The sequence below is a fragment of the Pundamilia nyererei genome, unplaced genomic scaffold, assembly GCF_000239375.1.
Source record: "Pundamilia nyererei isolate P.nyererei 1_Seehausen unplaced genomic scaffold, PunNye1.0 scaffold00102, whole genome shotgun sequence".
Classification (NCBI taxonomy): domain Eukaryota; kingdom Metazoa; phylum Chordata; class Actinopteri; order Cichliformes; family Cichlidae; genus Pundamilia; species Pundamilia nyererei.
Window position 1 is genome coordinate 1147139 of NW_005187503.1, and position 14596 is coordinate 1161734.

Below are 14596 nucleotides of genomic sequence, written 5' to 3' on the forward strand. Positions count from 1 at the left end.
GGGGGGTTTTTTGGGGGGTTTTTTTTTTTTCAGAGACTACAATGAAGACAGTCCGTGGGGTTGAAAACCACTGACTTAAAAAAAAAAACATGCCCAGTGCTGGCCGCAGGGAGAGACTTTTGAAGCTTGCAGAGTACAGATGGACTCGCTTGCACAACATGTGCTGAGCAACTTTGAGCGTTTGAGACAAGTACTTGTGCTTTGTCTTATTATTTTTTTGTCCAAAAGATGACAGTATTTTTCTGGAAAGACTAAGCTCTCCTTGATTTGTGCTATTTGGGGCTCCCCCATCAAACCGACCACTCTGGAGGAATTCCCTGCAAGAGAGAAGAAAGAAGTTGAAGAGGAACCTGAAGTGGCTGAAGGACAATCAGGAGCTACGACACCAAGTTAACCAACTTTGAATTTTATTCTGACATGGGGGACAGGGAGTCAGCATTTAAAGAAACAAGAAAGGAAGAAAATAAAAAGTAATCTCAAGCCTTTTGAGCCAAAGATCAGTCATCTCTCCAACTTGTACACTATTCCACCCTGAGTACTGCGTACTATTTGTTGTATTGTTATTGTAGCGGTATTGCGTGACCTTGCTGTCCCAGGTGATTGCGTTCTCTTAATGTAGCATTAACAGACACAGAAGTTGTTCTCATGACCACCATTCCTTCGCAGACCATGTGCTTATATACTGTAGCACTAATACTGCACATCAACATACACTCCATTTAAAACAGTGCTTAATCCAAACACACACACACACAATCATCAGACGCTCTGTAACACATGGAAACACTACGTTGAATCATGTTACGTGTACATTCTGTGAAGATAATTTATAACATTTGCAGCTGAGACGTTTTACTGTATATACCATGTGCTCACAAAATGAAATGTTTACTGTTGCCGATGGGGAGGGCCCCCGGTGGAGGTAGTGTTTGTGTGAAAGGCAATATGTGCGCGTTTAATTGAGAACAGGAGAATGTGTGTAAGCTGTGCAGCGTTTGATTGAAAGCGTGTTGAGACAAATGTTGTTGGTTTTTTTCTGCCAAAAGAAACACTGAGATGTTGTGTGAACCGCAGAGAGGCTGGACTTCTCTGTTTGTTGGATCTCGCCTCGCAATGGTTAAAACTGTCTGACACAAGGAGCTGGTATTAAATCTTTCTTTTTTAGTGCAGGACTCACCCCTGTGTGTCATGGTGCTTTCCACCCCGACTGGAAAACAAGCAAACACAAAGTGGGGCAATCAGCTATTTAGTTTTAGAGCAATTAAAAAAAAAAAATAAAAAAAAAAGTTATAGTCACCAGTTCACAACAGACGAGACACAGCATCAAACCCAGTTGCCAAGCACATCTTCACCTGACAGGCTGGCTTGATTCAACAAAGCACAACGGTGTATGACTACCATTGAAGTCAGTCTTTTTTTATCTGAATTCTTGTTACCTAATTTTGTACATGTGTAAGTAAGAGAAATGTATAATATGTGTACATATAAATATATTATAGATTCTATAAAAAGCCTGTTTGATAAATATGATAAATGTGAAAACTTTTCATGTGAAAATAAAAAAAAGAAAAGATGTTTTTGAGAAAACCAGAATGACTTTCTTGTGATTATTTTTAACCGCGGCAGTATTTAAGCAGTGTTGGCCCCACCCCTTTGAGCTTTAATAACTAATGGATGCATTAGCATAGAATTTTGTTTTTCGTGGTTACCTGTGAGCCTTTTTCAGAGCATTGGTATAGTTTGGAGTAAAGTGGCTCTGCAGCTAATTGGCAGACATGCATTCTTTTTCAAATGCCAGCAGGGGGCGACTCTTCTGGTTTTCCAGTTGTACAGAAGTCTATGAAAATGTGACCCTTGGTTCTATTGGTCCGAATAGAACATGAAGTCCATGGTTTTAATAATGTCCATCAGACTCAAAGTAAGATTATCAGGGCTCTGTTTTCTTGAAGTGTCAGGTTCCTCCACAGGCTTTCTGGGGACTGGCGAGATCGCTCCATGAGCTTAATGTGCATCTTCGGTAGCCATTAGTATTAATTGCCTTGGTATATTTTGGGTAATTCTTTTGCTGGAAAACTAGTCCCAAAGCATAATGCTTCTACCTCTGTGCTTGATTGTAGGGGTGGTGTTCATTTTTCTTCCTCCAAACACAGCAGGTCAAATTGATGGTAGACCAGTTCAGGTTTGGTTTCATCTGACCACCACACTTTCTTCCGACCCTTCTCTGATTCATTTAGATGTTCAATTCAATTCAATTTTATTTATATAGCGCCAAATCTCAACAACAGTTGCCTCACGGCGCTTTATATTGTACAGTAGATCGTACAATAATATATACAGTGAAAACAACCCAACAATCCTATGACCCCCTGTGAGCAAGCACTTTGGCGACAGTGGGAAGGAAAAACTCCCTTTAATGTTCACTTCCAAACTTAGGATAGGTCTGTACATGTGCTTTCTTCAGCAGGGGGATTTTAGTTCTCTACATGTAGTGTGTTACCAGTGGTGTTCTTGATGACTGTGATCCCAACTGCCTTCAGATCATTAGCCAGCTCCTCCCAAGTTGTTTTGGCCAATCAGACATTTTTCTCATGATCATCCTCACCCCATGAATGAAGATCTTGTGTGGAGCTCCAGACCGAGAGTGATTGATGGTCATTTTATATTTCTTCCATTTCCAAATGATCGCATCAACAGTTCTCTCCTTCTCACCAAGCTTCTTCCTGATGGTCTTGTAGATCAAAAAATAATTTCTCACACTGTAGCAGTATTATTAAGCTGTTTCTCTCTGAGATGTTTTGGATTTTTTGGTTTGTTTGTTTTTTACATAGATTACAAATAAAAGTAATGAACATATCTCCTCAAAAGTTGCAGAACATTCCACCAGTGATCTCCTCCCTGCACAGAAACTGAAATCAGCTGTATCTGTACAGGAAGAAAAAAGATGTGTCGGATGTTTCTTTGTTTTTAGTCCATCTTACATCTGTTACATCTTTTGTAACAGAAGTAACAACGCATTAGTAGAGTAATGTATCGCATTATTGTATTACCAAAAAACACAATGTAACTGCATTACTTTACATGCATTGGATCTAACACTGCCAGTGAGTGATGTCACAGTGGCTGCATCCATCTTTTATAACCTGTTTGTTTATCTGCAAATATCAGTAAAACTAAAAATAATTCTAATAATTCCAGCTGTGGACACATTTGGGGTGTCTGTGGCCGAGCAGGTCATCGACCAATCAGAAGATTGGTGCTTTGATCCCTTGCTGCTCCAGTTTGAATGTAAACATTTCCCTTTGGCAAGATACGAACCCAGAGTTGCTTCTGATGCATTCATTGAAGAGTGAATAAGGATTATATTATAAAGTGCTTCGAGTGTTCAAGCTAAGTAGAAAGGCACTGTATCAGAATCAGTCCATTTACCATGTAAGCAAGTGGAAATCAGAGACAAGCACACCTGCTTAACACCATAAAGCTACCTGGAACATCAATAATAATAATAAAGTATTATAAGTTATCTTAAAGCTGCCCTCAGCCTTGCAGAGCAGACCTATTTTCAATCCTGGAACACAGTAAAACATCTGAGACAAAGTTACAGTGACACTTAGCTTTCTGCTTGGCTGCACTCTTTCACACAGTAACTGAAGCAAAACATTCTCAGATAACTTCTCAGGAAGGTGAGGAGCAGATGGCATTTAGGTGTACAGCTGAGGCAGGTACAATTCCTCCACTATGTATGGCATCCAACAACAGATGATCACCACAGGATAGACACATTAAATATAAAGGGGTAGATATTCATACATACTCTAAAAAGAACCAGCAATCCAGTTTGCCACTATCAGTAAAAAGAAAAATGCATCTTTAAATTAAGGGGATTTTTGTGCTAAAAAGCTTTCAGGAAACCAAACTCCATTTTGCTTTTTCATTACATTGGAAAGATCTCCCGAGCAGCACATATCACAGATAATGGCTCAGATACACTAATGTGACAGGAGACAAATAGAATAAAGGCTAAGATGGTCACAGACAGGAAAAGCTGCGAATGAGATAAAAGAAAAATGAGGTGCAGTCTGTTTGTTATTACCATTAGCATTGTCTTTTGGCAGGAAGATTGAATACGCCTTAGTGACCCCTCTGCTATCTTTATTTCAACCGTATGGTGAGTTTCCACACTCAGCCCCAGCATCGACACACCTCCTCCTCTCCAACCATGATAGTTTGCGTGTCTGCAAGCTGTATGACAAGCCATTGTTCTCATCTCTTCTTCTCTTGTCTCACCCTTCCCAGGGGAGCTTTATGGCCGTGACAGTAAAAACAGCTGTAGCACCAAACACTGGTGCCACAACCTCCCAACTCCCCAATGTTTTCAAAGACGTGGCCGTAAATTAAGGGCGTCGGACAGGCCGCTTAACCGTCCGACCCCAAGAAGAGGCTCCAATGAGTAAAAGCTTGTCAAGAGGAAACAATTCTTTTTATTTACTCACTCGTTCGGCATACCAGCTTAAGTAAACGCAAACAGCAAGAGTGAAATCTTTAAACACCATAAGAAACGGTAAGGGGAGTCAGTAGATAACTAGAGCAAACGTGCTGCACAAACAGCAGGAACAATGACTTTACAGACCTTGGAGGAAAAAAACTACATGGATTTTAAAGCTCAAATTTACAGACCAGAAAGATTAAGTACAAGCAACTGAAGCTAAACTACAATAAGGTGTGACGACACCTATCAGTTTACAGAAATAAAAATGAAAAAGTTCAGTCAAATACGTCAATACAAGAGACATTTAGAGGCTTTATTCCATATTTTTAGTAAAATTTTGCCCCTTACATTTATTCCATGCAGGGTTGGCACCGTATATGCATAGTACATTGACAGAAAAATGTAGTTGCAGTTATGAAAGTGCAAAATAGTCTGTCCTAGATTTTCGAGTCAAAGCAGAAGACACACGGAGGAAATGGAGAGACATCATCGGTCGGTGCAGAAGTAGATCAATGAACTCATCTCACACACTGGGGCAGCTGACTGTGAGTGCACGATATCCTCAACACATCTTCATTTGTTTTGCGATTTTTGAGTTTAGGGTCACGCTTTAAAACCAGCTGCACAAACTGATGAATGACCTCCCTTAGGTTTCAAAGAGATGTAAGGGGCACTTCCTAAAATCTGACCTGCATGGGTTCATCCACTCAGTGTCCACTTCAGTCCTGCTGGTTACCACGTTTTCTGCAGAAGAGCTAAACTACTGTGAATTGAATACTTAGATTGAGTTCACATTGCAGCATCTTATCAGCGATATGAGTGTTTAAGTTTTCCATTACCAAATCGTATGAAAACCTCAATAGGATATACAACAGCCTCATTTTGGGACCTTTCTCATTAAATTCGAGTTACAGAGCCAGTCATCATTTAATCAATAGATTAACAGTAACACAAAACAATGTTTCTGGTGTATTTCTAATATCCTCAAAGACTTTTCTAACCACCTGCATTTAAAAAAAAAACTGTTTCCAATAAATTCCATTTCCCAAACTGTAATTATACTTTATACAAGCTGTCTTTGAAGCAGAGCAGTGGTAGGTGTAATTAAACAATCCAGTATTTTTGGTGAAACCAGCAGCAGGATGCTAATACTCTGAATTAGGATGTAACAGCTCACATCTAAATGAATTCTCACCCACAGGATGAATCATAATGACTGAACTCATAACTTTTCCTCTAGTATAAGAAATAGGTCACAATTTTAATTTGTTGTACTTTTAATTTAGGGAAAAAAATACCTGCAAAACAAATGACTTTAATATACTTTGTGTTTAACGTTAATTACCAAATATTAGCACAACACACAGCAATCTTATATGAGTTTCTATTTAATTCAAAGCCTCGCTTTGAGCGAGCATAGCCTCACAGCGCATCTACAGACTGGTAGTTTTAAATGAAAAGAAATCACAGACAAATAATAATATTTCTGAAAGATAAACGCTTGGCAATGCAACTCAAATAGCAAAAGTTGCCAATATAATGGCAATACACAAGAGCTGCAATCTGGTGCAACTGAATGAAATATTTCTTTTCAAGCAGAAAAATGGACTGGATTTATCAATTTATCTTCAACAAAGTGAGGACTTGCCAGCAGTGTGCAACCCTAAAACCTGGGTGGAGGCTGTAGAGGACACAATTCAGAGCAGGCTTGGCATGGCCAGCTGGTCTGTCTCTGCATATCTGTGCTTAGTCGAGCCTCCTATCAGCAGGACACACGATGATCCGTCCCTGTCTGCCTGCTAGCGTATGTTACTTCTAACAAGAGCCAGGAGTATCTAGCTTACAGGACCTCTGGGAGGTTACCTAATGTTATTGTAGCTATTTGCAGCATTTATACGCATTCACACTGCCCTAGATTGGCAACCCAGTGTCCTGTAAGTATCAACGCAGCAGTGAAAGAACAGTAAGCTGACCCATGAGTGACTTTTTAAGCAGTGTTCGCCTTCCTTTTATGCAGTAATGATGCACTTTATATTAGGATTAAATGTATTTTTAATGCAGCAGCGCTGTTTAAAGTGCCCTTTATGCTCTTTTCTGCTTTAGTGCCTGCAAAAGCATTAGCAGGGAGAGACTGATAGGGCCGATAAGGAGAAAACACCTTGATTCTACAGAATAAGATGGCGTCTCAGGACCAGTTGAGACACGTTTTGGTCCCCTGCCATCAGCAGCGGTTGGGGTGTGGTCTTCTCTTCCCGAAAAGCCCTGTCATACACTCTCCATCACCACTGCCAGGGTCATCTGTTTTGTTCCAGCTCATGCTTCGGTTTCCTGTCGGCGTCACTTAGTCATTTTCACCCATTTTTATTCATTCGTACTTTCACACATCTTTTGTTCTGCGTTTTTAATTCACTCGCTCTCTCTGTATCTATCTCCTGTTTCAATTTGTCCCCAAGTGACTCTCGTCCCGTTATTACCGCTCCTCACAGTTTCTGTATCTGTATCAAATGTATCAAATCTCCATCTTTTTCAGCTCTGAGCCCTCAATAACTCCATTTCCATCTCTCTTTCTGTCCGTCTCTAGATGGGTTTGAGGTTTTGCTGTGAAATGTGTGGGTGGGGAAAAAGAAGTCTTTTCTGTGCAGGAAAAATGATAACCTATCATTTTTCAGTCTTGGTTCTCAGCCTGTCGAAATGGATTTGCTCCCAGCAGTGTCACAGAGTGTCTCTAGAAATGTTTTTTATAGTGTCTGAAGGTCTCAGTGGGGCCATGCTGTGGGCACAACCCCGTGGCCTGGCCCCTTCTCACCATCTGCCTCAGTCCCCATTAGGTTTCCTCCAATTTTTTTGGCTCCTCACACAATTTGGTCGATGCTTTTCACCTTGCGGCTTTGGAGCAGAAGGTGAAGAACACTCTGTGCACTTTTGTCATCTTTCCCAGCCTCTCTTACTGTCAGACATACCAATTATGAAAAGCTGGAAAGCGGCTCTCTTACCCCAAAGATCACCTGCACAAAAACCGCAACAAAAGGATTTAAAGTTTTCCACTTATTCACTTTACAACACAGAGATTTTAGTTGACTTTGACACATGAACAAGTCTACAGAATGATCCACTTTGTATTACGAGACTGAATAGCTACTTTAAATAATGCATGGCTTCGTATCTTCAGTGTGAAAGAGAGCAGAATCTCAAATCTGAATTTCCAATACTGCAGATCACATTGAGGTCTTAAAGAGATCTGCTAATGTAGGTGATACAATGATCATAGGGCTTTGCAAAGGTTTGATTTCCTTAAGGATAAAAGTAAAATATGTAAGCAGTCACGTTACGCCTACATTTTTATTTACCATAGCCATGTTTATATTGCTAGTAGCCCTGCATGGAAAAGGCATGTGGTGATGAGACAAAGATATATATTATTAAGAAACATATCATGACTACCTACATGTAAAAGAATGGAGATGCTGTATGTCTGCTGTTTGCCTTGTAAAATTCAATCTTAGAGTCTTACTGCCAACTGCACAGTGCTGAGAAGTTTTCCAGTGATATAAAATTCTTTGCACATTTTCTATTTGTATCACTGGTACCTAAAGTAGTACATCCCCATCACAGTTTGCCCTACTGTTGTCTCCCTGCTAATTCAAAATTTTGGCAGATGTTGAGCGTTGTTTTTTTCATGACACATTAATTGTCACCCGTGTTTGTTTCCCCTGGTGCACATACAGTAAACCTGCACAGCACAGCCAGGAAATTGAGCAAAGAATAAAATGAAATGTAGTTCTACAGAAAAAAGAACCTGCCTTTCCTATTTTTTTTTTTTATCGTTCTTCGAGAAAAGCTAACGGTGGAGGAACAATAATGGAACTCGAGTCACAACTTCAGACTAGCGACAGAGGATAATCAGCTCTCGATTTCATTTTTTTCCCCCTCCAGTCATCTGGCAGCTGCAGAGCCCAGGTAACAATTTAAGGCCTGTTACTGCTGCTCCTCTAAAATGCACTCTCTAATAACAGCTCTCAAAGTTGACAAAGCTGAATCTTTAAGAAGTCAATTGAAATGCCAAGGAAGCTCTCCACATATTTCTCACGAGAGGAGCGAAGCTCTCACCTCTAAGCCAAAAAGAGTATGCAGACAGACAAAATGAATTACTGTGCAATCATTATTATAGATTTTGCACAGTGTGTCATGTTACTTTACTCTATCAGGTGCATCCTCTCCTGTGAATACTGCCACTTAAGCACCAAACAGCAGCGGTTTTGATGGCAATCACTTCACATTTAGGACAGAGATGTTCTAAAAGAGCATTAAAGTATTTTATGTAATTCGTCTCTATCTCTATCTCTGAATCAGATTACACCTACATAGATTTGCTGTTACGTAAATGCAAAAGTCAGGAATGGAGCTTATCTTCTGCATGTTTTAAAGAAGGGATAAAACGGCACAAAACTCCCTGCACTGTTCACCTATCTAACATCTTTGGCCCATTCCGAGGTATACTTTCATCCCAACAACCAACGTCTTCAAAGTTGGATTTGGGGAGAGTGAAAACAAAGGAAAGTGATCAACTACTGTACATGTGGCTACGAGTAAGAACATAACGGCATACAGAGGGAAGCCTTTGGTGTATATGCCAAAGTAGAAGATTTTCTGGTAAATGAGAGGTTTGTCTTTCATCCAGTCTGCTCCAGCAACAGCTTGCAGACATTCATGGGGGGTGACGTTGCAAGGCATGATGGGGCTGCAGCCAAACAGCACAACGGGCAGAGCCTGCACAGAGAGAACTGCCAACTCTTTTGCATTTGTTCAGAAGTTATGGGAGCTTTTGAAGCACTATAATGATGCCTTTGGCCAGGCTACGCTTTGTTTATGCGCAGCAGGCACTCACTGGAAATGAGCAGAGGCAGCCTTTTTAAGGCTTTCACAAAAGAACTGCAACTGCCAAAATCACATTTAGTTCAGAACTACAGACTTAAGCGTACTTTTTTTTTTTTCCAATTTATGAACCAAACTTCTGTGTGGGAAGACGTGGAACTGCTGTGTAGCGTATAGTTCGTCATTAACTACGACAGACAGATACAGATCAGTCTTTCACACAGAGGGAGGCATTGAACAGTTGATATAAGCCCCCAGGCAGGAATTCATCATACACAAAAGCACTCATGCATATACTCATTCAAACCAACAAAGACACATTTCTAGACCAAATAAAAATGAGGAAAATAGATTTAATGAATTCTCAGTGTTACCTTCAGGGTACAACTCTCAAACTGGACAATGGAATGTACATTCCTTTACAGATAAAATCTAATCCACCTACAGCGACAATCAACAATCTCCAGACGAACGCAACAAGGTCCAGCATGTGCTGCGCTACTCTGGAGCCGAGGCTGATTGAAAGCATCTGAGATCTCCCAGTGGAAGCGGTCTTTAATCAGATTGGTGCAATGTGAGCGTTTGTTGGCATTGCAGTGAACAGCAACTGTGTACAGATGATAATTTAGCATAAAGAGTAACATGAAAGCAACCATATGGAGTTAACAGCCAAAGACACCACCATGTGTGTTCACTGTTTCGACTTTCTTTCTGGTGTAAGATGTGCTAATCAGTCAAACCACATTACACAAACAGATTAGAGCAAAAATGATGCTGGATATAAACTCTGCTACAAAACCCTTTCCCCCTCCGTTCTTGACATTTATGGGTTAACCAGAAAAACATTCATTAAACTACTCATTTCTCAGGCTTCAGCCACAGTAATGCGTTTTAATTTAAAGATCTTTGACTTTGCCTGAATAAGCAGTTTTAGAGATGATCTACGTCTGCATTAAGTGCCAATTACACACGCTGGGCAAGGGTACCAATCAGAAGGGTGGAATTACTGCAGAGGAATAACAGCAATGCCATAAAGAAAGCCCAAAGATTTCTTTAGTTGGACCCACAATCAGGTGTAAGTGTGACTGAATATAATGCAAAAGCATAAGAAAGCCAGGGTATTATCTATCAAAGGCAGAAACTGTGGGTTTGGAGAACAGAGTCAAGCTTTGACATGTTTTGGCTTAACTTTTGTTGCCCAATCAGAAAGCGACTGCTGGCTTTTGCGTCATCACTTCCAAAATGTTTCTGCATGTCCTGCAGTTTTTAACTAAGAGTCCTACGATGCTGAGGTAATGTGGATTGGCTTAGTAAAAGTTATATATTTCGAAATTTACAAAAATGTATCAGTGTGGCTCTTTCCTCATTTTCTGAAACATACTAGATAAACAGCCAATTGACAAAACACAGTCGTGAATGAGAATCCTGATGTTCAGGAAGATGTCTCCTAAACAAGACCCTTTTTTTTCCAGGAATACACATTATGTGCATAAGACAATAGTCCCTGCTTTTCTCCTCTCAGTCCCAGAAGTTTACACATAGCGCCCTTTTAATCTCTATATTTTTAAACCTTTTCTCCTTAAGTCCTCTTTGGCTTCTTTTATTTGCTCCTGTAGCTCTTTCGCCGCCTGCTCACAGTCATTGAAGGTGGCCACCCTGTATCCCACAGTGGCCAGAGAGTAGCAGCCAAATGAAATCAGCAGGTAGAAAGGCATCGGCCAGGCGACCTCTCTGTAAGTCTGCGGGAGGCTCAGGTCCAACAGGTCAAAAGTGACCAAAGCCCAGAGTGCTCCCAGCAGCGACACACCGAACAGCCACTGCAGAAGTTTGGTCATGATGAAAGCTGCCGACGGGATTTCAGGGGAACAGCCAGAGAACAACCTGACAGGGAAAGCGTTGGATTAGCTTAGCTTTAGCATACTGTAAATGCAACGTGCTAGCCGTTTTAGCTACAACGCACGCGAGAGAAAAACAGCAGCTGGATAATTAGAATAGAACAGCTGTAAAAACGCAACAGACTTAATAACAATTCATCATTAATTTCGACCTTTAATGCATCAAATCTTTTCAAAAATAATCCGATTTGTTTACCTCTTCTCAAACGCCACCTCAGCTATGCGCACATTAATGACGTTAAAAGGCCGCGGTGCCTTATGGGAAATGGAGTTAATGACGGAAATAGCTCTGGGTTTCTAACAGAGGGTGAGTTATTATCTGGACTTTTGTTAATAAATATAACATTTTGATTAAACTTTTCTTAATTTATTATTAATACTATTATATTATATTATGATGATGATGATGATGATGATTATTATTAATAATACCTTTTATTATACACAGCACTGTGCATAATAAACCCGTCATTCACCCCTCATTTCTTTAGATTTTCTTTTCAAGGAGCCAGACATCCCTATAATTATTTTTAAAGTGGTCTTAAGTAATACTTCTTGACCTTTTCTAAAAGTCTTTCAGATTTTTCCCAATCATTCTACCTAACCAGTAATTATTTCAGCTCTGAGCCCGAATGACCTAACAAAGACTTGGCACCTAACTCAAGGAATGAGCCACGGGTGTGCCTACACAGACAACATAGTAACAAGTTGTTGTTGTTGTTTTCACTTTTTATTAGTAGTCTATCACAAAAACAAATTTGTGTCTATTTCTTTAGTTCAGTCTATGAAAAAGATCTTGAGGAAGGGAAACAAGGAGAAAAGACTGAGAGATTTGACATTTATGGTTTAAATCATCATCAGTATGTAATGACGAGGTTGGGGGATAGATACAATAGTGAGTATGTCTGTCGTGGTTTGGGGCTCCATTTCAGCCAGTGGGGTTGGAGATCTTCTCAAAATTGATGGAATTATGAATGCAGAAATGTATCAGATTTTGGTACTCCATTTTTTGAGCATGGGAATGATCCCACACACATTGCCAATGCAGTAAAAGCATACCTGAAGAGAAAACACACACAATGGAACAGTATGAGTCATGGATTGGCCTCCCCAGAGTCGGGACCTCAACATTATTAAAGCAGCGTGGGATCATCTTGACAAAAAAACAGAAGGAAAGGCAGCCAACATCCAAAGAAAAGTATTGGATGTCCTTCAGGAAGCCTGGAGAACACTTCCTGGAAAGGAACACTACAAGAATGTTTGCCGAAGAGAGATCAGGCTGTGACAAAGAATAAAGGTGGTCATATATTGACGTTTAAGCTCATGTATAAACTGCATGTTTATTTACATGTTCTAATAAATTGCTGCACTTATTTCCCATTTTCCTAGCAAAATATAAAGACACAAGGAGCAGCTGAAGACTTCTGAGCAGTACTATATATTTTTATTAAATCTCATATCGAACTAATACCAAAAGACAATTTAAGTTTTAAATAATATTTTTTATACAAATATTGCTCCTTTTTTGTTGTATCTGTTTGCATCCCACCATCTAGGAGTCTATACACTGTTATTTAAATGATTTATAAAATCCTTATTATATTCTATATAATTGCTTTCTTGTTGTAGTTATCGGACGGTACAGAACAAGTAAGAAGACAGTGTTTGGGAAGATTAAATACAACAGCTCCCCGTGTTTTTTGCACGTCTCAATAAATCTTAATGTTGTCGCTGTCTTTTCGCTTTTCATTAAAACACTTCACTAAACTGCTGTCTGATTTATTAACAACACCAGTACCCTGTCAGCTGAGAGAAAGCAAACACTTTGTCAGGCAAGTCTTTAATGAGGCCCCCAGTCAGGCTTTTAACACACATTAGACCTCTAACTTACATCAGACCTCTAACTCTGCCTCTGTGTCATCCTCTTAATTTAGAAAAGCCATTTTGAAAATTAGATTACCATTAGCACCACCTAAAAGCTATCCATAAATACTAATGCTTTTTTTTTTTTCCAAAGCGAGGAATCCAACAACAATTTAATTAGGGGCCACCGGGAACTCACGGTCATTTGATCTCAGTTTCTCCTCGGGTGCTCTGGGACATATCTGTTCAGCTGGGGTGATGAACTGTCCAGGTGCATGGGACAACAGATCTCTCCAGGGTAAAGTCACCGGTGGGAGATGTAAACATTATTCACGCGGCTGTAAAAAAAAAAAGGAACACACTGAAGAGCAGCTGAGAAATAAACATCATTCTTTGGGGAAAAATGGAAGTTATTCTTAGGATGGTGGTGTTTATGTTTATCCGCATCAGTGTTAATAGTGTGAGTGACAATCTGCGCGTGTGCCAGAGGGCTAGATCCTGTTTCTTCTGCTAATGGAGACTACAATATGGAAGACTTGAGGCTAGTCGGGTTTTATGTCGGGTGTTGCAAAACATTTGAAATGTAACAAGTTTGTATTTTCAAGGATACTTTATCTTGAGAATGACTTTGTAAAACCACCCTCGCTTCTGTTATTACATGGTCTACATGTTTATTGCTTGTGACTGTCATAAAAAGGAGCTGCAGCACAAGTAGGGGTGAATGATGCAACTCCATTATGTTTTATTAGCTTTTTAATGGTCCAATAATCACGATCATGAGCCCACAAAGAAAGCTTCACAAAAGTCTCAGAGTTACTTTTTCTGAACAATTCAGTGACATATGGGAAAAGCCACATCTGGAAGATTTAAAATATAAGTTTAGAAATTAGCCAATTATAAAACTTAATGCATGACTTCCTGTGCCCACTAAGTGCCACTGGAGAACACCCAGTAATCATAAGTCATGTTGCTGTAGAGCTTAAAGTGAAAATATCGCTAATATCTAACAATGTTTATGACGATAATGCTACTTTCCTGTCACCGCTAGGTGGTGCTATGTCTGTGAGTCAATGTCAATGACTAAATAAAAGAACTGACCAATGATTATGACAATGACTGTTTTCTACAGTCACTGGTCAATACATGTAGATGTCTCTAGACCTGGACTCTATCAAGCTTGTGAAGCTTGGGACAGATGAGTTAGAAGAACAGACGAGTGAGGCAACATCGAAAAACTCAAAAGCATTACAACTTAGCATCACCAAAGTCTGATGAGTAAACTGATCAACTATCATATCAATCTTAATAAATCTGTTGGAGGAGTTCGTTAAAGTTCATCGCCTGAGAGCATGGCATCTTAAATTTAAAATGGTAAAATTGGGTTGAGGGTAAGTCTTGAAAAACCTACAAAGTTTCATCCATGTAAAAAAAAAGTGCATGGACTATTTCATTTATATATTTTAGCCAGTGTGACACAGCC

At 39.8% G+C, this 14596-nt stretch overlaps 1 protein-coding gene across 1 annotated transcript; it reads right to left on the reverse strand.

The window, feature by feature from the left end:
* Window positions 1–9691: 9691 nt before the first annotated feature.
* dpm3 (dolichyl-phosphate mannosyltransferase subunit 3, regulatory) lies at window positions 9692–11518 on the reverse strand. The gene is made up of 2 exons (XM_005740662.1): window positions 11450–11518; window positions 9692–11239 (listed from the first exon to the last, which is right to left on the reverse strand). Exon 2 carries the CDS (start codon window positions 11191–11193, stop codon window positions 10915–10917), a length of 279 nt encoding a protein of 92 aa, XP_005740719.1. The 5' UTR covers window positions 11194–11239; window positions 11450–11518; the 3' UTR covers window positions 9692–10914.
* Between the last annotated feature and the right edge of the window lie 3078 nt (window positions 11519–14596).

Bases quoted from the DNA above. Each gene is read 5' to 3' on its own strand.
- dpm3 (XM_005740662.1), bottom strand. From the start codon at position 11,193: ATGACCAAACTTCTGCAGTGGCTGTTCGGTGTGTCGCTGCTGGGAGCA.